The sequence below is a fragment of the Astatotilapia calliptera genome, chromosome 13, assembly GCF_900246225.1.
Source record: "Astatotilapia calliptera chromosome 13, fAstCal1.2, whole genome shotgun sequence".
Classification (NCBI taxonomy): Eukaryota; Metazoa; Chordata; class Actinopteri; order Cichliformes; family Cichlidae; genus Astatotilapia; species Astatotilapia calliptera.
The window spans coordinates 30,836,905-30,863,792 of NC_039314.1; the positions used below are offsets into that span (position 1 = coordinate 30,836,905).

Consider the following 26,888-nt stretch of genomic DNA (forward strand, 5'->3'; position numbering starts at 1 on the left):
AATAATATTATTTTAGGGTCTTGACCTTACAATATAAAGCCCTTTGAGGAAAATATTTTTGTGATTTGGCATTACATCAATTGGAAAGAAGTACATTAGTGTGTGAATGGGTGGATGACTGGTTGTAGTAAAGCGCTATACAAAATACAAATACAGGCCATTTACCATTTTTAGTACATTTCTATCTCAATCCTTAATGACCCTAAACTGCTGCACTTACATTTTAAAGAATATTAAGAGTTATAATTACCTGAATACTACTCTAGTACCACCTTGACATTTGTAATTTGAAGAGCTACGTAGTGGGCCACCAAGAGAGATTAATTCCTCAGTTCTTTGGTAACCTACTGATGATGAGCCTCAGCATTCTTCTAATGTCATGTCCCAAACCAATACAATACAGTCATTATCTGGCTGCCAGCCAGTCATATAAGCACATATTTACAGTTGTTTCTGCCACTTAAATTTGCCAAACTTACGGTACGTCATTTGTAAACCAGCACTGGCCTAGTTAAGCCTGGTTATAGTTAGGGTGAGTTAGAGCTGTTTTCTTGCGTTGGCCTTGGCTCTCCATGAACTATGCTTCCTTCTGATAACATGTTGGCAATAAACCTTTTTAAAAACTGACCTCAACAGCCTCCTTATATTCCTTTTTCCAGTTTTATGTTAGTCTCCTCACCACTTAGACCTTCATGGGGATGCAACATAATTGTTACTCTTGGCTTTCTCATTTTTTCTTCTTTTCTACAAACATTAGAAACCCAATTGTAAGTACAGTAGCACTGAATAAGAATACTGTCTTAGCGTGTTTGACCCTACATTTGCAAATGATTGTAAAATGTGTAGCCAAATCTAGTGCTGCAGTATAGATTACAGGACTGTTAAGTGTGACAAAGTTGGGTTTACTGTAAAGCAGTGATGAGTCATGAGACACCAGATGGTTTAGAGACAAATTACTCTACAAATTTACTGTATTATTGATCAAACAAGTATAGTCCTGTATAAAAAAAGACTCAGGGTTAAGAGAACAAGGCACCACATTTAGTAGACAATGGTTTATATCCTTCTGATTGACCCATTCCACCTGCTTCCACTGCTGAAATCTATAAATTAACATGTCTGTAAAAAGGGAAAAGCATAAATGAACATTTCTGGTAGAAAGCTACAGTGCACAACAATAAGGATCAGCACAAACATACATAAATATTTGGCACCATATTCCTCAGTGTGATTAAGCTTTTTAAAAATATGACATTAATATCCAGGCCTGGACTTATTTCTAGACTCAGGAACTACAGGTTTACGCAGGGCTCTGGAATCTGTATTGCACTGGTGATTGATAAGTCTGCATACCAAAGTTTAAGCAGCAAAAGCATACGCACTTTATTGACCAAAGACACAAGGGAAAAACTATATACATTAGTATATATTCCCAACTTCCCCAACATCTAGAATAACAGAGTTTTAAAAAAATCCTGGTTTTGTAGGTTTTTTGTTTTTTCCCCCCCACCCATGCTCCAGGGTAACTGTCCATGAAAAGGTCCACAGCTCCAGGTCATCCAATCACACTCCAGTATATAGTGACAGGAAGTAGATGTACAGTAGGAAAATGGGATATATGAGAAGGGGCTTCTTTGTTTTAAATTCATCTCCGACAAGCAGTGAAGCAGCACTGTATGCAGCCCAGAAAACTCCAAAAAGCTGAAAGATGAGAAGACATTCATTCAACATTAAGAGCAAACAGCCACAGGGTGAAAGAACTTCATTGCTTATCTAAAAGCTACAATTATTAACAATTTTCTATCATGCTGTGGGTTATGAAAGACTCATTAAAAGACAAGCTTGTCAAGAACATACTGGCTGGAGTGCACAATTACAGCAATGCTCTAATAATGCCATCCTGCTCTGACATGATAGAATTGACCCAGTTTGTGTCCCTGACTTTGCTTGCATACTGCATGAACCAAGCAGCGGATATTTTCCTTTAGAGTAAAGGAGTGAATTTGGAACCAGGGACTATGGAGGACTCAAACCATCAGAAATAACAAGGCTCTCTATTTTTTTTATTCATACATTTCTATCTGCTTCTCGTGAGGAGAAATGAGGAAACTGTCATAGGCGCATCAGTGTCTGTCACGTTTATGAAGCTCTGTCTCCATGTTCACACCAACATGTTTTTGGACTGTTTCGTCCACACTGAGACGGCGTTGTTGGTCAGGGAAAACGCTCTCCAAAGCTCAATCGGAGGCTCTCGAAAACTAACGCATTTTAGTCATGTGATGCAGTCATGTGACCAATTCAACTAAGATGGCGGACGGCATTACACAGCAGCCCTATTGAAGATTAATTCTGATTCTAATATCAGTTTGTACATGCTCCAGAAGACGCAATGTTTCCTCAGAGCAACTTTGTACTCGTGTTACTCGCAGCAACAACTCCACCTCATTGTCTATTTGAACAACTCGGTGCTTTTCCTCAGAAGGAATGGCAGAAGGAAATGACGCAGGTCGAATTGCCCTATGTTTCACGCATGCGCACTACAGGAAGGTAAGTGTTTTCAGTGTGGACGAACTCTCGGAAACGACTGAAAATGATAGTGTGGACGCAGAGTTTTTTCGAATTTATCAGTGTAGATGTAGCCTTTGACTACAGCCGTCCAGCCTCCGTTACGGAGCGGGCCCTCTCACTTACTCTCTACAATGATCTGAACACCAGAACTTACTAGACTAGACCAGCTCAGCACGTGTTTGAGCCGTCTCTGCTTCCTACAATCTTTACAAAATACCCATACATGCATAGCACTACCGATTTGCTGTCATAATCATGTTCTTTATTTACATCTTTCATTTTGCTGTAGCCTATGAGGCAGGTTGTAACAACATGAAAACATAAGACACTTGTTTATTAAAGTGACTCACTTTGACTAGTGTAGAAACCACCTCGAAGCCTCCAATCACTAAGAGCAGAGGGGCTATGACGATGAGAGGAAGAAGGGAATACCCAATCACTCCAAGGACCTGACCGTATGAAACCTGCTCAGGAGAACAAAAGCATTTCTTATCCTCTGTATGTACAAGTTAGAGTTAACTTCAAGTGCTGCAGGTGTCAGCTGGATTTACCTCCCCACCAAGAACACGAGCCAGCAGGAAGATGGTTAGTGATCCAAATATCCAGATGGTGATGATCCAAGACACAACCTGTGAATGCAAAGAACAGGTTGGTGTTGACACTGAATTATGCCACAGTGAGTATAAAAGAGTATCCAGCTAGTACATTATACATATGTCTGACGCAGATGCATATAATGTAGAGGATGCAAAGTACTGTCTAGTGAAGCTGCATTTGTTGGTCTACACAAAAGGACGTGGTTGGTTCAAAGGAAAGGTTGTATTTAATCCGATTAATTAGCACAATGTACTCAAGTTTCCACTGGACACATTTTCAATCTGTCGTTTCCAAATGTCACTTGGCACAAACAAAATGCCGTGTTTTTCATCAGATATCTGTCAAGAAGCCAGATGGGACTAAATAAGAACTATAACCAACAGCATATACAAACTAAAATCAACTCATCCTCAATGCAAACTTTTATCTTTGTAATAAAATAAATCAACTGCACTAAGTTACAAGATCTTCTCTCACTCAAGCAACTCTGTACTCTGCTGGTGGAAAGAGGTACAAACAATGAACCTGAGTTGGTGTGTACCTGACATATTTCACCTTACCAAACAAAACCAGGTAATAGGCCTAACCGAATTCAGCAAACAGAGAAACAAAGCAGCCGATCATCACAGTCCTCTTCCACTGGGGAAATTCCCTCAACAATGAAACGTAACACAGGTCTGCAACCAAAAAACTGCATACGAGTGTTTCTTATAGATTTGTACTCGCTGAAACCGGGAAAAATATTTTTAAAATTCCTTCTCGTCGCGTTTTCTTGCAAAACTCATGTTTTTAGTTTAACTCAGCGTAGAATTTTTAAACTGAAATCTTGAGTTAAAAACCATATCCCATAATGATTTCTTACATTAATGTAATATTTCTAAGAGCGAGACTCCAGAGAAATACAAACAGAAAATGGGAGGAAAGGGAAGCGTGTTGGGAGCATCAAAGAGAAGCTTTCACAGACAAGAGTAAACGTGTAGTGTTACATCTATCATGAACGAATCGTTTTTTGTTTCTTCGTTCAATCATAAGAAAAATGATGCATAGTTAATTGTAACAAAATATTGACTTGTTTCATCACTGTTGTGCTTTTTTAAGACGTGTCCAAATTCATGGGCTGCATCCTCCTGAGGACCCGGCCTTCGCAGTCTACGTGGGCCGGGTCCTCAGGAGTCGGGTAGGCCGGAAGTAAACGGCCGAGAAATGGGACGGTCTCACCTTCTGATTAGCGTCACCGCTGTCTCGGTGGAGTTTAATAAACTCGCCGTCTGCTCCGTGCTATCTAAAATATAACAGGACACTGGCGTAAACTCTCGACTATCTCACACTTCTGTTTAATCAGTTTTCTGTTTGATGTTTAGTCAGCTGTGTGAAAACCAAGGAGGAACCCACCCGAGGTATTAATAAAGTTTTATTTTATCTAATCTAATAATTTTAATCTCAGCCAAACTGACTGACTCACGAACAAATAAAACACTGAAAAAAGCCAAACAATAACATTTTTAGGTTGTCTAAGTGACTTATATATCATGTTTAACCTGAGTAGCGAAAGTCCGCGGTGATCTGTGCCGTTCTCGGCTGCATCAGTGACCCTCGAGCTCCCGGCTAGCTATCGAGCTGGTGGGTAGCAGACGCCTCCGAAAACATCGAAGCACTTTTGCAAATATGCGATATCTTGATAAACCGAGCAGATATTTGATGTTTACACAGCTACTTTCTCGCCTGACAATATGTTAAAAGTTTATTTTGTGACCCAGAAAGAATAATAAAACTTAGTAGCAGCCGCCATTGCTGAAAACTGGAGTTTGGCTGGGCCACGCTATGAATTCTGGGATATGGTGGGCCACGAAGGACACACCCGTCCCATCCTTCAAATGCGGTGAAAAGGAGGACGCGTTTGTCGGCTGCATTTGGAGGAGTCTACGCATTTGGACAGCCTTCGGCGCGTCGCTGTGACGTAATCGGTCTACAAATGCGGCCTCAGGAGGATCAGCCCATGAATTTGGACACGACCTTAATGTAAATTCTTTGTGTTTTGCAAAAAAACTGTTCATGATGGAGGGAGATCATGTTTGGATTCAGCACCCTACAAACATCAAATTTACCTAAAATATCCCACGCAGCTGAAAAAATATATAAATATTTTTTGCAGACCTGTGCAATCCGTCTTCATTTTCACAGACTCACTGCTTCCACTGCTCACCATAGGACTGGAGCTACTTTTGTTGTTCAGGAAGTAATCCTAGCTATTACAAGTCTGGGCGGTAGAAACGTTATATGGTAGAAACGATATGAATTTGGCCAACGGCAGAGATTTTGACTATACAGCTCTACCGCATGTTGATGATGTCATCAAGCTGCACCTGTTTTGATTGAAAGCATCGCAGTGGCTGCAAGCATGGAGCTTACACGTGGGGACTGCATTTATATAGCGCTTTACAATTCCACTATTCATTCACTGTCACATTCACACACTGGTGGAGGCAAACCACAGTTGTAGCTACAGCTGCCCTGGGGCAGCCCCTCTGGCCATCACCAGTAGGGTAAAGTGTCTTGCCCAAGGACACAATGACCAAGACAGACAGAGCTGGGGATCGAACCGGCAACCTTCCGGTTACAAGATGAGCTTCCCAACCCCCTGAACCACGGTCGACCGGTGCTCATAAAGAAGACCGGTGCAACGCATTTGGACCTGGTTTGGGTTTAAGCGGTCAGATGTTGAGCAGAAAAATAGCAAATTATGCCGGGGACATTGATAGCAAAGAGATGGAATACCAAGTCTGCATACCAAAGGTTTAAAAGGAAAGCCAAAAACTGTGCCCTCCACAAACACCAGTCAGTCAAGTGGCTCTAACACCAGCAGACCGATCTTTTCCAAGCCTCTTCCAAAGGCACATTTTCCACTTTATTTTAAACAACTTAGAATTTTGTGTATTGGTATTTGGAAAAAGATCTTAAAAGTTATTTGAAAAGTTTTGCAATTTAAACATTTAAAAAAAAAAGTTTTGCACAATAAATATGCTTAAATGGCATTCTATACTGTTCAGTTCAGACATATATACAGAAGAAAAGAATATGTTGTGATATATATCGTTACAGCAATGTGGATTTTGGGCCATATCGCCGAGCCCTAATTACAAGTAAAGGTTTTGAGTTACTGGAGGCTACTGGCTCCAGCAGAGACTGGAACCCACAGCCAATCCACACAGATCTCAAAGTGCTGTGCAGCCCAGTGCACTGGAGCTGTTTGATACGGCCAATGCTATTTTGTGCTTTAGTTCTTTTCTGGATTCAGTATGAAGCTACATGAAAGAAAAGCAGTAACATAATGAGCACTACTTCAACTCCTGTTTAACCCACAAACATTGGTTTCAAATGCCATCCAGGCAGGACAGATGATGATGGTCTTGCTGTAGTTTGAACATGTTTGAATGAAGCGACACAGCTGTGTTTCTTGTGTCCTCCTCACCCTGAACTGTCCATAGATGGAGATCATGGAGAAGAGCAGCACCACAGCCAGAGGGCCCCAGAAGTCTGGGTTGTCTCGAACCACCTGCCGGTTGTAACCCAGTGATGGCATTGGCATCAGCACACATCGAATCTTGTAATAGATGTCCTTTATATCAATGTCCAGCTCCTCCCTGTTCAAAAAGAAGCACAACAAGATGACATGATCATCACTGGTGTTAAAGTCAAGTCTAACCCAGTCAGTTTCAATGGTGAAGATCACAAAAACAGGATCTACAGATGTGCATGTGTTTTGAGCAAGCAGCACAAGGTGAACTGAACTGTTCAGAAGCAGTGGAACAATACAACTGTCCAGCCCTTCACCTTAAAGGGGATCTATTGTTTTATTCCTCTGATATACATCTTGTTCCAATAGTGCATGCTTGTATTGTGTACTCTGATGTCTGTGTTATTCCATAGAGCAGGAACATCTCTGTCACACTGCTCTGGGTTCGGGTAGAGAATAAGTTCCCCGTAAGTAATCCTACAGTTTCAACATCTCAGTACAATTATAAAAAAGCAGAAACATTTCACTACAAGTACTCCCAGTTATCTAAAAGAAGTCTACACAGTGCAGACTTGGATGACATTTTTTTGGGGGGAAAAATAACCCACTATATAAGTTTATTGTAAAGATTAGCCAAGTTGATGTGAGTCATAATACAACACACTTAAAGCACTATGGCTGTTCCTGCAAAATAAAACCACCATGCACTTACAGAAGAGGTTTGCTCTCTTCATTGTCCTCTTCCTCCACCTCCAGCAGCCAGCCGTAGCCTCGTTGTCTCAGGAAGGTGGTGGCATACGGGTCCTTCCCACTGTCACTGCCTATATTCAGTTTAACATCTGGAGTGCTGATGGTGCCGCTGAGTTCTGAGGATGACATATTTGTTTACATCGTGTAATGTGTGCTTTTAGACTGGCATGAATCCAGAAATACACACCGCAAGATGTATGACAAAACAGCTTTAAGTCCACTATAACCAGTTCTCACTCTCAATGCAGCCTTACCAAGCTGACCAATAATCGTCCCAATTAAAATTAGGATGTCAAAGTAAACATTAGTGGCAGCGCCACTCTAAACATAAAGAGTGAGACCGATGCAGGCAAAGGTTAAATCTTTTTTCTTTTTTTTTTTTATAAGGAAGATATTCCAGTGCACTCGCCTGGCATGGTTAACAAGCCCCTGTCCAATCAGTGCAGTTACACACACAGGGGATGGGACTAGGAATCGAGAACCGGTTCCCAGGAGTTCAGTTCCTTGGAAATGTTAGTCTGTTTATCTATTGATCTTGCTTACTTGATTGGAATTTGCATGTCAGAGGAGGAAAATACCAGCACAGTGTACAGCATGGATATGGACTTTTATTTTACTTTTATTGCACAAAAGGGTGAGAGCGTGATGGTAAAATGGAAGATGCATCCAGGACAGAAACAGCTGCTTTATGCTAATCAGACAGCAAGCTAACTCTAAGTCAAGAACCTGAGTGAACTCTGACCCCAAGCAGCCAGACCCTGAACTTCAACAGGCAACAAACAGCCTCCATTGTTACCTTCTGTAACGTTTCTGTACAGCAGAATCACTGTGGGGCTTTGAAGCGTCTTTGTACTGGTTTTCATTTTGGTTTGCCGTTTTCAGCTTTGTGTTCATACCTAAATACTGTAGCCTCAGGTTTATATTGTTCAACGGCAATTATGAGACAATGTGCTCCACCCATTTTATAGAGTTACATAAAATAACATTATTTTCTCCTTTGAGTAATAAAGTAACGTACTGCGTTACTTTTTATCCAAAAAGGTATTGCGGCCTAAATCACTGATCGAAAATCACGTATGTGTGTTCAACCCGGATGACATATAGTGACTATGAAAGCCATAACATGTGACCCATTCACAGTAACCACTGTGGACGGATGAATTTGGATGAGAGTGAAATGTTTCATCCCAGATAAAAGTGACCACTTACAGCAAGCCTGTACTGACAAGCAGTGACTTTTCCCTTGACGTGGAAACAAAACCCTCGGCGTTATAACAGCAGCAACCAGACCCTCACCCAGGAGAGACTCAGTCACTTACTCCATCACAGTTTAAGTAGTAACATTTAATTTCTGGTTTAGCCAGTAAACTTGGTACTCGGCAGCTACGTTCTCCACCAGCCACGTATCAGTGCTGAAGTTATTTAGCAAAGCTAAATGACAGACTGTCTACCTGTGAAATACTGTGTACCAATTACTCAGAAATGCAGAGTCAGCCCACAGCAAAGTGCTATTTCTTAGTGTGGATGGATCTACGCCTGGGTATCTAATCTAACTCGAGACAAAAAAATAAACGACGTGAGCAGGTACGAGGCTAGCTCTTTTCAGGCCTGCTAGCTGCGTAGCTCTGCTAGCGATAGCCTACCTTCAGCCTCGGTCGAAGACACGAACGTGAAATCTCCGTTGGTGGGAGAGAACTGCATGTTTCAGTTTCTATTACTGCCACACGCCTTGGCTCCACAGAAATTGCATTTAGTGACACGTTAATAAAGCTGTCATTGGTCACAACTCTTCAGTGAAGTTCAACTACCGCATCTTGTTTTCTTTCCGACGTTGTGCGCTTGGACGTAAGCAGGAAGTGCAGATGATGCTAAAAAAGAGTACACGTCTTGTGATGCATTCATGTCTAATCATGATGGTCGGAAACTATCAGAAAATCTTTGTTAAGTTCAGTGTGCGGAATATATGCAGGGGTGGAGGGAAGGGGATCCACAAAAATAATTCAGGAACCACACGTGGTCTTTTATACTCTAAAGCCTGGTGGAGTATTTATGTCAATTTAACAAATTATAGATTAATTATAATTTCAGCTAAACGTCAGAACTTGACAACAGCCTTTAATAAAATGTTGCTTTTTTGTTTTTGAGTATTTTGTTGATGAAGTTAATGTACGCCATATTCTCAGTCTAACGTTTTCCTCTGCAGACACATGTGATGGGTACAAACTGTTAAATATCCCCCTTAATACCCCTTAAATCCTGTTCGTACTGTACTGTGTCGTTAAGTGCTTAATGATATTAGGGCTACGAAAATCCATCAGAACAAAATGTTGTTAATTTGAAAAAAATGAACAGTGCCCCAAGTACTGCAAAGCCTGAGTGTATTTTGTGCAAAGTAGAGTTCAGTGTGTTTTGAGGGTATTTAAAGCCAGGTCATAGATCATAGGCTCTCATCTACATCCAGCCGAGTGTGATCTGCTCACACTTGCCTGCAGTGCACATTTTTACGTGATTCTTTTTCAGCTTGGTATGGGAGATATTTTGCTACCAGATATATTATTATTATTATTATTATCTTTATTTAACCAGGAGATTTCATTCTTAAGATAGCAAATGAATTTACACATACATTTTGGTTTAAGAAAGAAAGCAAAATTCACAGATGCATTTGAACATGTCTTCTTCGCTTTTGCCAATGACTGTTTTCTACAGTTGGACTTTTGGATCCAGCCTCTAGTGGCCCTTTGGAGGAACTGCAGTATTACAGGAGGTTAGCACTCTGTACCGGCGTACTTCGTTTCGCAAAGAGGCGGGTAAACAGTGTAACGGGACAGAAACATGGAGCCAATGGCATGTCGTCGAATCTCTGGTGGTGTTCCCACAGCCGCGACTAATGTGGAAGATTTGAGTTGCACCCACATCAACGAGATACGGGTCGTTACAGCAGCCCTATGGACACGACGTAGCGTCACGCCGGTGATGTTTTGAAGCACACTCCCTTTTCTATTACGTTCCCTGCCTCTTAGTGACTCTAGCCAATAGCAACATCTCCTACTGAAATACTTCTTTTGGCGCTAAAACCAAACTCCCTCTAGTTTTCTGTCGTCGAGGGATCTGTTGGTGTCGCTAATTTCGAGAAAAAGGTAAGTTTAACTTTTAACCTTTAGTCGAATTACGTTAAACTGCTTTTGCGTGTTCTCGTCTGAGGAGAAATGTACACTGACATCAGTTGTAGAGCCAAGAAACTGACCGGCTACCTTTTAAACGACATACGATAACAAGGCGTTTCCAGTGTGATTTTCATCTGTTGAGCGCATTCAAAGCAGAAACGTCTGCGCTGACTTATCGTTGTTATTGTTACGGAGCGGGAATCGAGCAGCTCACGTGCAAATTATCAGACAAACATGAATAATTCACACGTGCTCATGAATGAACTGATAGGTAAATATAGGAATGTGTTAACGCCGCTGAACGCTGTTTACCACTGCATACGTTTATATTTACACGATACAAGTGTGACAACTTTATAGCTAAAGCTAGTTTAAAAAAAATAAAACAACGTGTGGCATTTAGATCTAAATCCGGTTTACTGTGCATGTGGCTTTAACATTAGCAAAAGGAAAGTAAATCTGAAGCCTTCAAACAATTCTTAAGTGAAATAGAAGGTAGCAAAATATTAGTCACTGTAGGTTTGGAGGATATTTTTGGTTGCATTGATATATCTGCTGAGTATGGGTAGAATCCAGTGGGCCTGTTGACTGACACTGACAGATGGCTGATTTTGTTTTATTTTTTATTTTTTAATCTGTAGTGTCCCGTCAGTCTTACACTGTCAAAATGTCATGGAAAAATGGAGCGCTGTAAAGAAAGCAAACAGAATTATCAACAAGCAAATACGTATCGGCCCAGGATTTTGGAATTGATGCATCAGAAGAAACCTCCATTTGTGACATAGTGCTGTTAAACCTGTATTTAGTCCACAAAGTCCATTTTAGTTGAAGGTGTCCACGCTAGATGCACCCTCTCTGAAGGTGTTCTTTATCCCTTACTGATGATGATTTCTCATGTTCAGAATCGGCGTGACACCGATCACTGGCTCAAAATGGGAATCTCTGGACTGCTGCAGTTCATCAAAGATGCAGCAGAGCCCGTCAATGTGAAAAAATACAAAGGCCAGACGGTAGCTGTGGACACCTACTGTTGGCTGCATAAAGGAGCTTTCTCGTGTGCTGAGAAACTTGCTAAAGGAGAACCGACTGACCAGTAAGCAGTTGTGTTATTTTCAATCAATTAAAACGACCCTGTTGTTGTAGGGTCTTTATCTGTTGTTATGATTTGGCACAATGCAAATAAAACCAAAGTGAACTAAAGGTGTTCTGAATGAGGCTGTTTTCTGATTAGGAATGGCCTAAAGTCTAGAACTGACAGTGGTGTTGAATTTGCCCCATCCAGGTATGTGTGGTACTGCATGAAATTTGTGGACATGCTCTTGACCTTCAGTGTTAAGCCCATACTGGTGTTTGATGGACGCAATCTGCCTTCAAAACAGGAGGTGGAAAAGGCTCGCAGAGAGTGAGTATTTACTTTTGTTTGCTTCTCGCTGTAAACATATACATTTGAACAAGTTTAACCTAAAGTGAGAACAATCACAGCTCTTGGGATCCTGATAGTTTCTGAGGAATTTGCGATGCATCCAGATAGAAAGAAACCAATACAGTACACTTCTGAGTGACTTATGTATGTATGTATGTATATATATATGTATATATTGTACTATTCTTAGTTAGTGTATTGTCTGTCTTGTCTTAATGTTGGTTTAAAATGGAGCACTGTAACAAAAAATAATTTCCCCCAGGGATCAATAAAGTATTCTGATTCTGATTCATTACAAAGGCTGGGCTTTTAAAGAAGAAAGAACACATAGGAGCAGTCTTACTGAGAGCAACACAAAATGATGTTTTCATGTTTAAGACACTCGAAAGAGCGTCAGTTTTGTGACTGCATGAGATATTTTTGCGTCTGATCTTAAGTCATATGTAGGAGTTTCTCTTACGGAAGGATGTGTTCAAAATTTATCATGCAAACCTGATTTTTGGGTTGTAGTTAGGGCTGCCACAAACGATTATTTTGATAGTCGACTAGTCACCGATTATTTATGCGATTAGTCGACTAATCAGATCATCATCCACTGGACGTAAAACTACAGCTTATTGCACCAGCAGCATATGCTCTTATATAACTATCATTAGCTTACATTAAGCTTTTAAGGTGCTAACTAAAAATAAAGACAAGATGATAGTTTATTCAATTTTAATGAAATTTGCAGATTGTTTCGGTGAAGTTTAATAAACTCCTTGCTATCTAAAATATAACAGGACACCGGAGTAAATTCTCGAGCATCTCACACTTCTGATAATCAGCTGTCTGCTTGACGTTTATTCAGCTGTGTAAAAACTATAACTTTAATCTCAGCCAAACCGATTTACTCAGGAACAAATAAAACACTGAAAAAAAAAAGCCAAACAACAACATTTTTAAGTTATCTAAGTGACTCATATATATATTTAACCTGAGTAGCGAAAGACGGCGGTGGGTTTGAAAACGATTTGCCGGGAGTCCGGTGTTCTCACGGCTCTAGTTAGCCTAGCCCCCGCCTAGCTAACGAGCTAGTGGGTAACAGACGTCTCCGAAAACGTCGGAGCGCTTTTGAAAATATGTGGTGTCCTGATAAACTGAGCAGATATTTGAGGTTTACACAGCTACATTCTCGCCTGAAAATATGTTAAACGTTTATTTTGTGACCCAGAAAGAATAATAAGTAATATTAAAACTAACTAGCTGCTGCCATTGTTGGAAACTGAGCTGGGCCGCGCTATGAATTCTGGGACACAGCTGCTTCTTCTTCTTCGGGGTTTAACGGCAGCTGGCATCCTTGTACATGCAGTGCTGCCATCTTCTGTTTCAGTCCGTTATTACACTCTTAAATCCTGCTACTGACTCCTGCGTCTTTCAGGATCTTACAAAGCTTCAAACGACGCGTCGACTATTAAATCAGTCGTCGACGATTTTGATAGTCGACAAATCGTGGCAGCCCTAGTTGTAGTGTGGTATTTATAGCAAATTGCACTAAAAAAGCATGCCTGATGCGTTTGTGATAATTGCTTCTAGGAATGATTATTTAGAAAGGAGTACTGCGTGACTGACAGTTTGAGTGAGTGGCTCAAAGCTGTGGGCACAACACCGTGGTTCTTTCCTAAAACTCGGCCTTTAGTCGTCATGTTGGCTAACTTTTTGCCACGGTTGCACTGGTGCGCCTGGTTTTTTTTATTTTTTTATTTATTTTTTTTTTGTGGTTTATTTTTTCTTTGGGTTTATACAAAATTTTCAACTGCGTTGCTTAACACCGCAGTTTTACTTGTGCTGGAAGTGCTTCACTGAGTTGAAATGTAAACTTAAACATCTCAAGATATATGAAATAAAAATTAAATCTAAATTGGAAGGACCTCAAAGTGTCCCACAGTTTTCAAACATCTCAGTACCTGAGCAGCTCGATATCTATGGACTCTCCTCCATTGCAGTCACGTGCCCCTCAGATGGCCAACTCCTGTAATTTTGCCCCCTTTTTTCTTCTTCTTCTTTCTTTTTTCCCAGTGTGTCAGCAATGACACCATAAACATGGCGCACGCGACATCATTACTGTACGTGGGTTTACGTTCAAGCCATTTTTCTTGTGAAGAATTATTTCAGACTTGAAGTTGGTGAACAGAACATCTTCTTTGGAAACATCGTAGGTAATGTTAACCGTAATCATCATGTCGGCCTCCTGACGGCCTGTTTGCTGCTGAAAGGCCGTGGGGAGCGGGGACACTGGGCAGTGCATTTATTGCAGCATATGTGTTTTCTGGATACACTGTGCTTTTTCAGCGTTTCAATTGGAAACTTATTAGCACCAGTCACAAATGCAGTATTGTCAGCCATGGTCTCTCCACACTCACCACAGGAAATGCAGTGCATCATGTTGTCAGCTTTACTGTATCTTAGCCGGGGAAAGTGGACAAGCCGCTCTCTTCCAAATGTATACACTACCCCCTTTTACTCTCAGTGGGTGCAGTCCATCATATGTGGCTCATTATCTGATGCCGTCTCTGGACCAGTGTTGGACATAAGCTGAGAGGTCGATGGCTCCGTGTCATGAATTTCAGACGGATCAGGCCTTAATGAAAAGGTTATCGAGTGTTCTTTTCATCTTTTCTCCTTCCCCACAGCTACATCCGCCTCTGGGCCTAGGCTGCTCACCTCTCTCTATCCGCCTGCACTTTCAAACGTACTCCACCCTTGACTGTTTGTGATTGGTTTCGATCAGGGGTCCCCAATCCCAGTCCACGAGGGCCGGTGTCCCTGCAGGTTTTAGATGTGTCCTTGATCCATCACAGCTGATTTAAATGGCTAAATTACCTCCTCAACATGTCCTGAAGTTCTCCAGACGCCTGGTAATGAACTAATCATGTGATTCAGGTGTGTTGACCCAGGGTGAGATCTAAAACCTGCAGGGACACCGGCCCTCGTGGACTGGGATTGGGGACCCCTGGTTTAGATCATGATATGGGAATAATGTGTTTGTTGACCACACGGAGACTTTCAGAGTTTCTGTGAAGGTTCCCGAGCAATGAGCACACATCCCCATCACAAACAAATACTTTAACTTCATGAAGCAAAAGATGTCCAAAACCACATCCTTGACGAGGGAGCTGAGCTGTACCTGTGACTGTCCTAATTTTTTCTTTCCTGCTAACAGTGACACCACAGCATCGTATCGTATGGTTTCAAATCATGACTGTCACTTCCTTCCACCTCACGTTGTATGCCCTCAGTTTGATTTCACTTCTGTACTTTTCAGACGCAGAGAAACCAACCTACAAAAAGGGAGACAGCTGCTACGTGAGGGCAAACTGTCCGAGGCCAGAGAGTGTTTTAACCGCTGTGTTAACATCACCCCGGCTATGGCTCATAACCTGATTAAGGTGGGGTTCTTCTTCTTATTCGATCGACCTATGAGCGCTCACACGCGACGTATGAAGTGCTTCTGGTAATCACTGTCACCTATCGTGTTAACTTGTTCTGTGACAGCGGGGGTGTTTGATGCATGCTTTTAATCTTAAACCCACATTCACACAAATGCATTTTCACTTGACGCCGTCTTTGTCTGGATTAGCATTTGAGCCCATGCTCTCTGCATTTTAAGCTTCTTTCCTCTTTCTTTCTTGTGCCTCTTATCTATTTCTGGTGTTTCTACTTACTAGGGCTGTGCGATATGACCAAGATTTTAAATCTTGATATAAGATATTTATCGTCCTGACAACAATATCATTATAACAAATATATATCGCAACAAATTCACATTTTCTGTGAAATTCTGTGAATCTCGGGGAACTTGGCTTGTGTGAAGTGTTTTCAGCTGGGCGTCGTGTAGCTCTTTTTGCTTCTCATCTGTAAACTCTCGCCGTCCTCCGTCACGTGATACTTGCGTAGGTGGTAGAAGAGGTTGTTGTGCTTGAGTCTGCGGTGGGGACCAGTTTGTGCCTTAATCTGCATAGTGCAGTTTTCTGGTCCGTGTCAGACTTCTCATAACCAAACCACGTCCATGAGGTAGCCCCTCGTTTAGGAATAAGGTCCTCGATGTGTTTTGACTTGTCCTTCTATTTGTTATCACTTCAGTTTATTTTGAAAAACCTCAACAGGATCTTCAGCTTTATTGTGAAAGGTTTATGTGGGGGGGAAAAAAACAAGCAGACGGCGAAGCCCCAGGCTGGGGTTACTGTCGTTGTTGCTAACGACAAAGCTAAAATCTTGTCTGTCCGCAGTGCGGTTATTTTAACTATAAGAGAACGACAGAACTTTAAGAAATGAATATAACCATGAAAACATGAAAACATTACCGTAAACACCATGAAACAAACGATAGATGTTTTCATGTCATCATCCGATATATCGTTATATCAAACAACCCTACTACTTATTTTTTACCTGATATAGTTACATTGTTACTTTGCGTTATTTTGATATCATATTTGCTCTATCCTGCTGTATCCTACAATTCTTATTGTATCTTGTTGTATGCCTTTATTCCTGTGTTTCTCTTGCTGCACTGAGCATGTGCATGACAAAAGAATTTCCCTCGGGATAAATAAAGTTCTTATCTTATGTACTGCACGTGATTCTGTAAATGGGAAATGAATGGTTTGTTGCTTAATTAGCAATAAAATCTATACTTTCTGTGGAGAAAGTTAGGTATCACAAAGTGACCGAGTCAATCACAAAGTGACCGAGTCATCCTCTCACAAAAAGTCTCCATCTTTGCTTGTTTATGCATAAACACTCCAAAAAAACCTTAGTGGTCTAAAACTGTTTGCATGTGCAGAAAATACTAAAATGCGTTTACAAAAATTGTCATGTAAAGGTGAAGAAAGGCTTGTTTTGGTGTGTTCTTGGACCAGGCTGCAAGGGCGAGAGGCGTGGACTGTGTTGTGGCTCCGTATGAAGCTGATGCTCAGCTGGCTTACCTCAGTAAATCTGGTTTGGCCCAGGCGGTCATCACAGAGGACTCTGACTTGCTGGCATTTGGGTGCAAAAAGGTATCTAAACTCAGGAGGTGCATTTCCAGCTGCATGCATGCAACACCATATGTCAGTGAAGAATGAATTTATTTTAAACCTAGTGTAATCTCTAATTAGCAGGAGCAAACAGCACTGTGTTAAAGATGAATCTGTCTCTTTTTTTTCTTTTCATTCACAGGTTATTCTAAAGATGGACAAGCAGGGCAATGGCCTGGAGATAGACCAAAGCAACCTCGGCCGCTGCCGATCCTTGGGGAATGTTTTCACTGAGGAAAAGTTCCGCTACATGTGCATCCTCTCTGGCTGTGACTATCTTGCCTCTCTGCATGGCATTGGTCTGGGCAAAGCCTGCAAGCTGCTGCAGCTTGCCAAAGACCCTGATATACTGAGGGTAGGACAGGCCAAAACCACGAAGTCATCAATTTAGATATTTTATTGATCATGGTGTCTGCTTGGTCATTTGCAGTATATACAATAATCCTACTTATAAGAAAATCACGTGTTAAATGTCGGCTGTCTTTTCTTGTCCCTCACAGCTAAGTAGCTGTGGCACATGGCTGCCGGAGAGCAGAGCTTTCTTCCTGTTAGAAGGACGTCTTTGCTTCCTGCTAAGTGCTTGCCTCTTTAAGGAGGTTGTGTGATTGCCGGGGTTTCATTTTTCGTCTTTAGCTTATACTATAAAGTGCCTCGAGGCAATTGTTCTGACTCTTGCGAGTTAGAAATAAAATATATAAACAAAATTGAATTGAAAATGAAATGAACCCTGTCCACCCCACCCCTAAGATGCCGTAGTTGTTATTCTATACACGCTCTTAATTAGTGACAATGACAGTTATTTTGATCACGTCTGATCGACTGCTCATCTTCCTGTCAGGTAATCAGAAAGATGGGCCAGTACCTGAAGATGAGTCTCGTCGTTCCCGAGCAGTACATCGAGGGATTTGTCAGAGCCAATAACACCTTTCTCTATCAGCTGGTTTTTGATCCCGTCAGGAGGAAGGTCGTGCCCCTCAACCCATACCCAGAGCACATTGACCCAGCCACGCTGAGCTATGCTGGACTGTATCCTCGTGTCCTGTAGCACATCTGCTCTTATCTCCACTCGTGTTTGATTTAGCGAGGTGACTTGAGTAAGTTGCCTGCCTTGGCCTGTCCAGTATTTTGTCCTTGATGTTAAATTCAGTCATTTAGGGGATGATAAGGGCTTGCAAATGGCCTTGGGAAACCTTGACATCAACAGCATGGAGAGGATCGATGACTTCAGCCCAGACAAACCTATTCCACAGGTACTGGATCATGGTCAGTCAAAGGTGTTAAAATAAAGTGTTATTTTTAATATAGAACAACTTTCCAAACCTCATTTCAGCAATGCAAAAGCCGCAGTCACAGCTGGAACTACTCACCGGCCTCCACAGGGCCGAGTATATGGAGCAGAGGCTTTACGCCAGCCACCGCGGCACCTGCCCGGCCCCCAACCTCTCCAGACAGGCCTCCCTCCACCAGGGGGAAGAAGAGAGTCATCAACCTGGATGGCCTGAGGATACCCTGCAGAGAGCTGCAGGTGAAGAGGCCCGGAGAGGGTGAGATCGTCCTGCTGTGCTTATGTTGTGTAGTGGAATGTAACGAAGTACAAATCTGTTCTGTATCTACGTTTCATGCCTCTGTTTATTTACCGTGTTTCAGTATGTGAAGCATAGCTGAAACAATTAGCACGAAGATATTTTCATGTAGAAATACTAAACATTACACTATTGAGCTACATTAAACCGTGCAGCTTTGCTGATATCCATGTTAATGTTGTACATTTATTTTGCAGGTAATTCATTTGTTTGGACAGTTTTGTTGACACGAAGCCTGAAGTTGGTTTAGTTTGGCAGATTTCAACATCCACTAGGAAACTAGTACACAGACCTAGATAAAATATTATCCGCCCTTTCTAGATAGAGGTAGAATTAACAATGGCTTTCAGAGAGGCGGGAAGCTAGATGTACGGCTTAACAAGAAAAATGCAAATCAGGAAAATTAGCAGCCGGTGCATGTTGAACTCAGAGTAGTTGTGACTTCTTGAAATTTAGATTCAGAGAAGGACAAAAACATACAAAAGAGGAAATTAAACAATGGGTCATCATTTAATGGTTGCAGCTTCACAAGATTTTATTTGTTTTTTTGTTTTTTTAAATTTTATTTTGTTATCTGTACTCTCTTGTAGACTCAAGTATATCGGACCAGGATGTGCTGCAGGAGTACTCTTCATCCAGCCCAAAGCGCTCCAGGTCAGACCAGCCAGCAGACAAGCCCACAGTCACAAGCCTGCCCCGGTCACGCAACATATTTGCCACTGTCCTGCAGAGGAGGAACCAGGAAGCTGAGGAGGATGGTCAGGTCACACGCAGCAGGTAACACTAGCCCGATTCTGACACTAACTGAAAGGACTCTATGCACAGACTGAACAATGTTTATTTGCAGTGTTGTCCAACATTTTTAGTAGAGGTGGGAATCACCAAACATCCCACGATACGATATTATCACAATACTTAACGCACGATACGATATTATCACAATACTTAACGCACGATACGATATTATTGCAATTTTTAAAAATATTTTGCGATATTCAGATTCTGTACATAAAGGTAAACTTTATCAATATTCATTTTATCTAATATCAAAGTCTCACACTCAGTCTTTCTCTCATTTCAGTTTTATTGTTGACAAACTGAACGGTTTGTATTACAGTCTAGTCCAACTTAACTGAAACCATCTGGTACAATTACAGCTATTCTGAACTATGCAATATGAAAACTATGCAGCCCCTTCAGCAACTGAAGAATTTGAAAGTAAATTAAAACAAAATATAATTTTACATTAAATAAAAGTTTTAAACTTAATTAAAATAAAACATGTCTTAAATTAAAATCAGTAAACTGTCTTGTTTATTGCTGCCATAAAAAACAGTTAAACACATTTGGACAGCGTCAGGATTGTTGCTCAGAAAAAGGATCAACATGCTCTGAAGTCAGAGCAAAACCTTTTTTGTAACAAAATATCGATTTCTGCCGTCCCTGTATCGATACATTATTAGCAAACAAAATATCACGATACTACACAGTATCGATTTTTTCCCCCACCCCTAATTCTTAGTACACGTAGTTTTCCAGCTGCTTCCTGCTGCCCAGCACACACCACACAGCTCTTTGGTCAGGTCATGGAGGCATTAAGACACTGATGCTTGGTCCTGGCAGGGGCCTCCTGAAGTCCAGCTAGAAATGCTATATATACACACACACGTGTGTATTGATTGCAATGTATATTCTGTTGTATTAAGAGTTGGTCTTGACTCTTTGACACAACACCAGGGCAGCACTGCTGATAACACTTGTGCCTCTGCAGATCTTCATCCTAACAGGTTATGAAGTCATAACCAAATGTGATAATGCTATGTCAGCAGTGTGTTTCTTTTCAGTTACAAAATAGGATATTATTAGACTTTTGCACAAGTGAGATGTAGGCTGTGAGTTTAATCACACAGGCCAGTAGAGGGACTCGGCTGACATGGATTTTAGTTGTAGATAAATGAAGGTAGAAGCACAACATTGGACCCTTATTGAACACAGATGTGTGGAAAATAATTCCTCTCTTTGTCAGTGACAGAATCGGTAAGGTAGAGACTTGGTTCATATCAGGGTAGGCTGAAAGTTCTGTGAGATACTAAAATTCATCAGAACATGTTATTATTCAAGACAGCAAAAAGGAAGTAGGATAATAATATGATGCTGCAGCTCTTGCTTCTGATTAATGCCTCAAATTAGTGGAAAGAAAATCTATTCTGAAGCTCAGAAATAATCTATGAACTGAATAAAATATGTGCTTGACACATTCAGTGTGATGAAGGTGATACTTAATAATGTTTGAGTCATTTTGGTCCTTTTGAAATTTGAGACAAATGAAATTGGCACCCTGTCCTAAAGCTTTTAAATATTGCTTTAAACCAAGCACTGTAACTCAACCAAAAAATGCTCCAATAATATTTGTTCACCATCCCCCTCACTTTTAATGTGCAGTTATTTAAACCTGACCGTCTTCCCACGTGTAGATTCTTCAGCAGTTCCACAGCCACTCAGAAGTCCTCACCCAGCATTCAGAACTGTGACGCTGAGAGTTCAGATGGCCCGTCTCTGGAAACCACCAAGCCATCTCCATCACCCAGTACCACCAGTTCAGCCAGTCGTGGCCTCAGCCTATTTCGCTGGTCAGACGGCCCGTCAACTGAACAATCTAGCACGCCATTGTCCACCTCAAGCTTGTCTGCGCTGCAGCAGTTCCAGTATAAAAAGGAAAGCTGTTCATCTCCACCAAAGGTCACCAGACCCTCTGGAGATTCGGTTCTACCAGAGCCCTTCTCCCAGGACAGAAAATCAGAGAAGGATGAGCTCTCAGACTCCCCTCCCTCCCAGGACAGCGCTTATTTCTCCCAGTCACAGCCCTACCTCACTTCCTACCATAAAGAGGAAGCCCCCACCTACAGCTTCTCCTCCTCCTACCAGGAGGATGCTGCTTCGGTAAGTTGGTGTAAATCTCCCCGTTTTACAAATGCTGTTTGTCCCTTGTGGTTGGGTCAGCGTCATCACAGTTTCATTTCTGTTGAGTAGTTGCATAGAAAGGTTTTTTCTGGTTTCACAACTTTGTTTTTCTGTGTCTGACTTTGTCTGCTTCCTTAGGAAAGTAATTCAAGCAAAGATTCAGAGATAGAGCACAGTCCCACACACTCAGCAGAAGCAGAGGTGAAACCTGGCATGCCGAGAACTAAGGTGAGTTTGAACCAGAATCCAGCGTTGTGCAGGCTTTGTGTTTAATCACAGCTGAATGCACTCTTAGTTTGTTCAACACCGTCCAACACAGGGTTTTTCTTATGTGTCGATTGGCACGTTTGTTATAAACTGGGCGATAAAATGTTTAAATTGTTGTTTGTTGGTGACAACAAAGTGTTGATTGAAGTCGGTGAATGTTTTCACAGATGGCACAAAAGGCCAATAACAATGAGAGTCAGCCATACACACCAGTACATTAGGAGTGTGTGAGATACAAGAGAAGATGAAACAAATGTCTTACGAAATAAGACAGCCCAAAGCTAACTGCTGAGAAGACTGTTAAACACACACGTCTGAAGGATTTGTGGAGAGGTTTTGGCTATTTAAAGTCAAACACAGAGTACTACACTAAACTGCCTCATGTTTCCACAAAGGAAGTTACCACCACAAATCTGTATAATCTGAAACTGTGCCATTCTTGCACAGTTGACGGTTCATCTGCACAATGCAATGTGCGTGCTTTGCATTGTCCCATACAGCTTGTCCCGTAGCAATAAGACACAGTTATACCAAAGATGCAACAGCCCAAAGGTCACAGACAAATCCATTTTTTCTGACAATCTTGTGAATGCAACAACTCGACAAGAACCTAATGTCGGACTTTCATACCAAAGGTGCATCTGCGAAAAATCTCGATCGAGTTTGAATCCCACTGACCGTGACCTCAGGTCAAAATCAGAGGTTTTCTGAAAACGTGACTGCATTGAGACCGGGGTGACGTAGGATTTTGAAATTCGTACCATACTTACATCTACTAGGAGGGTGAGGGGCAGCACGGTTTCATTTTTTGTTCATCTGTTTGTGGGATTCCCCGAGAATTCAAATGAATCCATGCAACTAGAGCAGGGCAATATGACCAAAAATATTTATCACCATATACATTTGAAAATTTGCGATAACGATATAACTGAGGATATAATTGGCACGAGACAAAATAGTTTACAACTCCTCAACTTTATTAGTGCAAAAAACATCAATGTATTTCCACTGAAACAAGCAGCTGTTGTTTATGTGCATTAAAGTTATATAAACATGTAACAGTGCAAACTCCTCGCTGACAGTTTAACCAAAAGGCGTTTCCAGTGGAAACTGGCCGACACATCCTCAGCATAACCACGTATAATATCCACAACACTTAAAAGGAGCTTATACACACACAGTACGGTAATATTATGTTGAAGCGCAGTACGTATCACTCCGCGAGGCTCCGCCTACGATGCCATAACGCTCCGACAATCCATCAAGCGGTGCGGCTTCGTAGCTCAGCAAAGTCGTGCTGAAACATCTGACAGATTTTCGAGCGCCGTGCACATAAAATCGTCTCGAGGTCAGTAACACAACCAGAGTTCATACATAAGGCGCACGGGGTTATAAGGGGCTCTGTCGACTGTCAGAAAAATCAAAGGATTGATTTTAAGTGCGCCGTATTTTCCAAACAACACGGTAATAACGACGGCCCGCTAGCATGCGCTACCAAAAATAGTGCTTTGTTGTGTATCTGACGGACGGAAGCTAAACCAGTTCCACACCAGTGAAGCTGCAGCATTTTACAAACCAGTTCAGGTTCATGGTTTCACTCAACGATCCGCTTTCGCTCTTCTCATTCTCCGCCATGCTTTTTCTGCCATGTGCGTATGAAAACAAAGGCGGTATTACCATAAAAGGTGTGATATGGCCCAGCCCTACATGCAACAACAAAAAAGTGATAAGGTATCGATTTTTCTTCTAGGTTTTATTTTGTATTAATACCTACATTATTTATTTGGACCGAGGAATTGGTCTTCCATTTGGTTTGCATTCTTCTGTAACACCTGGAGCTTTTGACTGGTCAGTTACAGAAGGGGAAATAAGTTGCATATCATTGAGTGACATAAGCGCTTGATTACAACCCAGCAGGAAGTCTGGCTCACACACATTGCATGATCTCAGCTTGTGGCATGTATATACAGCACAACTGTCCACAGAAACAATCTCACCATTAGTGGCCCTCAGTGTGGAAGGTCTTTCCTCACAGGCTGAAGATGATCATGAGAACGGTGATGGGCCAATCAAAACCTAGACTACAATGTTGTTAAGGAGCTTGTTAACCTGAAGGGAGCTGGGACCACAACACAGTTGTTGGCACACAGTGAATATCTAAACGATTCAGAGAAGGCTTGAAGGAAACTGCTGCCGTCAGATGAAACCATAATAGAGATTGACAGACCACGTGACTTTCAACAGTGGTTGATACAGTGGTGTACAGTAAATGTTTCTGGACTGCCTGCCGGTCTGACAGCTGCATCCATGCCCACACGCACAGTTTATAGATTTTATTCTACTCTTTACTATTTCTAAATCGTATTGATCCAAGACATTACCACGGTCTTTGCTCTTACATAATGAAAGAATGACTGTAAAAATGCTCAAAACTCTAACTGGGATTTCAGTGTGCATGAAAACCTGAACTGTGCAGAATAATCCTCTCCGCTCTGAGCTCGACATTGACTGATTCATTATGTCAGTCACCAGGTGTTGTCACCTGAAATGGCTCTGAACTATGTTGCAGTCCAATGACTGGTTTGCTCCAACGCTATTCTTGTTGTCATCAGTCTTTCATATTGTCTGTGAAAACATGGACAGCATGAATCTCACAGATGGGGAAACAAAGGCAGTGTTGCCATGACATGTGTAACTGCAGTTTCCTTACATATTAGGACGCCATGTTTTAAACCAAAAAGAAGCCCCTACCTCTTCACCTTTGTTTTCTGTCTCTTCATGCACATGGTCTCTCTTTCCAGGTTTCAGGTCTGCCAAAACCAAAGACCAGCAGCCAGAGTCAAACGGCAAGAGTGCAAACACTGGGTCCAGCGAGGGTCAGCGGACTGAGGAAAAGGTCTTTGAATCTGGGCAAGAAATTCCCCTCAGTGAATAATGAAAACAACCCTGGTGTCCAGGCCACCATCAGCAGCCTCTGGAGGAACTTCAGCTTTAAAAAGTAATTAGGAGAAATACTTCAGTGTCGAAGTCACAACAATCATAGTCCATCACCACGGCCATCAATGGTTCTGAGCTTAAGCATGTAAAACACAAGCTGGTAGTACTGACCTTCCAGAAAATCCACGTTAGCTTTAAAGATTCAATATATACAATTGTTATTTTATCTTTTGTACTGAGCGGTGCTTATTAACTCAAAGCCTGAAATCAGCACAGGAGCCATGATGTGAGATACACTTTAATTAGACCCACACGTGGGACAGCAGAAAGTGGACAGTGACAAGTTACAGCAGCAAAAATGAGGAAACGCAATGGAATAAGAGCAACATGCCATAAATAGAATAAAACAAATAAATCAAATAAAAAAAATGTAAGTCAGGTAAAAGTGTGAACTGGAGTTGAACCACTGCTGCAGTGAGCCAGAAACAGCCAACAAGTGTGGTTAGTGTTACAAATGAAATCCAAACAGACCTTTTCTGGCCTTACTGACTACTCAAAGAAAACTGTAGGCTCCTTTTAACCAAACACTGCTTTCAGTACACTTCGAGCATGTGATCTACCTCCATTGTTACCAGGTTTATCTTGTTCTGTCAAATCAAAAGTTAATTAACGAACAGTTTGTCAGAAATGATTCAGTCGCTTCAAAGCCATCCAAGGTTTTTAAGGTGTCGAGCAGCACCAGTAACTATTCCAGCTTTTCCTCCTGTTGTTACTCAGAGAATATTTCTGAGGTCACATTGTTCACATTGTTAAAAGATGCTGTCAAAAGGAAACTGGGAGCATTTGTAGCTCATAGCTTCTCAGCAACATAGACATGGTATGCCTGTGATGAGTACAGTATTATTTAATTGAAGAGCTGTAAACTCTTCTACTCTTGTGTTTTCAGAGAAGCCCAGAAGATGACTGGCTGTCAGAAAAAAGAGCCCATGTCTCCAGTTAAAGACAATGTGCTGGCCAGCTGAACGTCAGCACACGACTGCATGTTTCACTCGGTGCTGAATGCTCGGCGGAGCGAGGCTTTTAAACATACCGTGTATGTACCTGTATTTACTGTAGAGTTTTAAATAAAGAAAGCGTCTCCCTCTGTGTAGTCTGGAGTTTTCTGACATGCCTCCCCTTCTTTACTCTTACCTGCCTTCAGCACTACAAGCACGTCACATATTAAGGTGACATGCTTTTAAAAATTGTGGCAAGCGTAGTTTTGTAAGTGCTGAAATGCACAACACGCAAGCTGAGGAATGTGGCATTAAAACTGCTGGCTGCTCAGGTACACTCACACTGCACAGGTTAGCAGTGTAACATTAGCTGTGAATGGTCAAACTTTGTCTTAAGTGTGTCTTTTTGTACAGAGGAACCCTTGAACCATGTCTCTAGCTCAGGGGTGTCCAACTCCAGGCTTCGAGGGCCGCTGTCCTGCAGGTTTTAGACGTGTCCAGCTGATTTAAACGGCTAAATGACCTCCTCAACATGTCCTGAAGTTCTGCAGAGGCCTGCTAATGAACTATTCAGGTGTGCTGACCCAGGGTGAGATCTAAAACCTGCAGGGCACGGCCCTCGAGGCCTGGAGTTGTACGCCCCTGCCTAAGCCCATTGTTGGTGATTTTGCTGGTGGTTTTCATTTGTCTGTATGTGAGAGCAGTTTATGTATGATTTACTTTTTTTTTTTTTTCCTTCCAGTACAATAAAAACATATATGCCACTTTGCATCAACTCTCGGGACTGAAAAATTAACTTGGCACTCCACTCAAAATGACTTCATTGTGTTTGTCCATCTTTTCACATTTGAGTTTAAATCCGTATATATGTAAGATGTAATCATGTCATCGTATCACACAGCACTTTGAAATGTTTAGTTTTATTGTAGAGATCCTTGGATTATGCTGTTGACAGCGTTTTGGCGTGTTCTTCCATTAACATAGACTGCACAGCGTGTAGCACTGACTCTTGCGGGTGCATACTGCATGATGTCTTTACTGCAGTAAAGCAACACTCCAGTACATGTGG

The 26,888-nt window shown here is 41.7% G+C and overlaps 2 protein-coding genes across 4 annotated transcripts; one reads left to right on the plus strand and one right to left on the minus strand.

Moving 5' to 3' along the window:
• Window positions 1–936: 936 nt before the first annotated feature.
• yipf4 (Yip1 domain family, member 4) lies at window positions 937–9,396 on the minus strand. The gene is made up of 6 exons (XM_026190709.1): window positions 9,073–9,396; window positions 7,392–7,545; window positions 6,635–6,806; window positions 3,120–3,197; window positions 2,919–3,032; window positions 937–1,701 (listed from the first exon to the last, which is right to left on the minus strand). The coding sequence occupies exons 1-6, from the start codon at window positions 9,128–9,130 to the stop codon at window positions 1,564–1,566; spliced, it is 714 nt and encodes a 237-aa protein (XP_026046494.1). The 5' UTR covers window positions 9,131–9,396; the 3' UTR covers window positions 937–1,563.
• A 765-nt stretch (window positions 9,397–10,161) lies between these two features.
• exo1 (exonuclease 1) lies at window positions 10,162–25,970 on the plus strand. Of its 3 annotated transcripts, XM_026190866.1 has the most exons (15): window positions 10,162–10,569; window positions 11,499–11,689; window positions 11,879–11,998; window positions 15,324–15,447; window positions 16,921–17,058; window positions 17,219–17,431; window positions 17,577–17,672; window positions 17,915–18,102; window positions 18,224–18,326; window positions 18,407–18,620; window positions 19,250–19,436; window positions 21,134–21,599; window positions 21,759–21,848; window positions 24,689–24,885; window positions 25,771–25,970. In XM_026190866.1, the coding sequence occupies exons 2-15, from the start codon at window positions 11,529–11,531 to the stop codon at window positions 25,844–25,846; spliced, it is 2,373 nt and encodes a 790-aa protein (XP_026046651.1). In that variant the 5' UTR covers window positions 10,162–10,569; window positions 11,499–11,528; the 3' UTR covers window positions 25,847–25,970. The 3 variants fall into 3 exon arrangements, with proteins under 3 accessions (XP_026046651.1, XP_026046654.1, XP_026046652.1); XM_026190867.1 differs by lacking the exon at window positions 17,577–17,672 and having other exon boundaries at window positions 10,165–10,569; XM_026190869.1 differs by lacking the exons at window positions 24,689–24,885; window positions 25,771–25,970 and having other exon boundaries at window positions 10,163–10,569; window positions 18,407–18,601; window positions 21,759–21,844.
• Window positions 25,971–26,888: the final 918 nt, after the last annotated feature.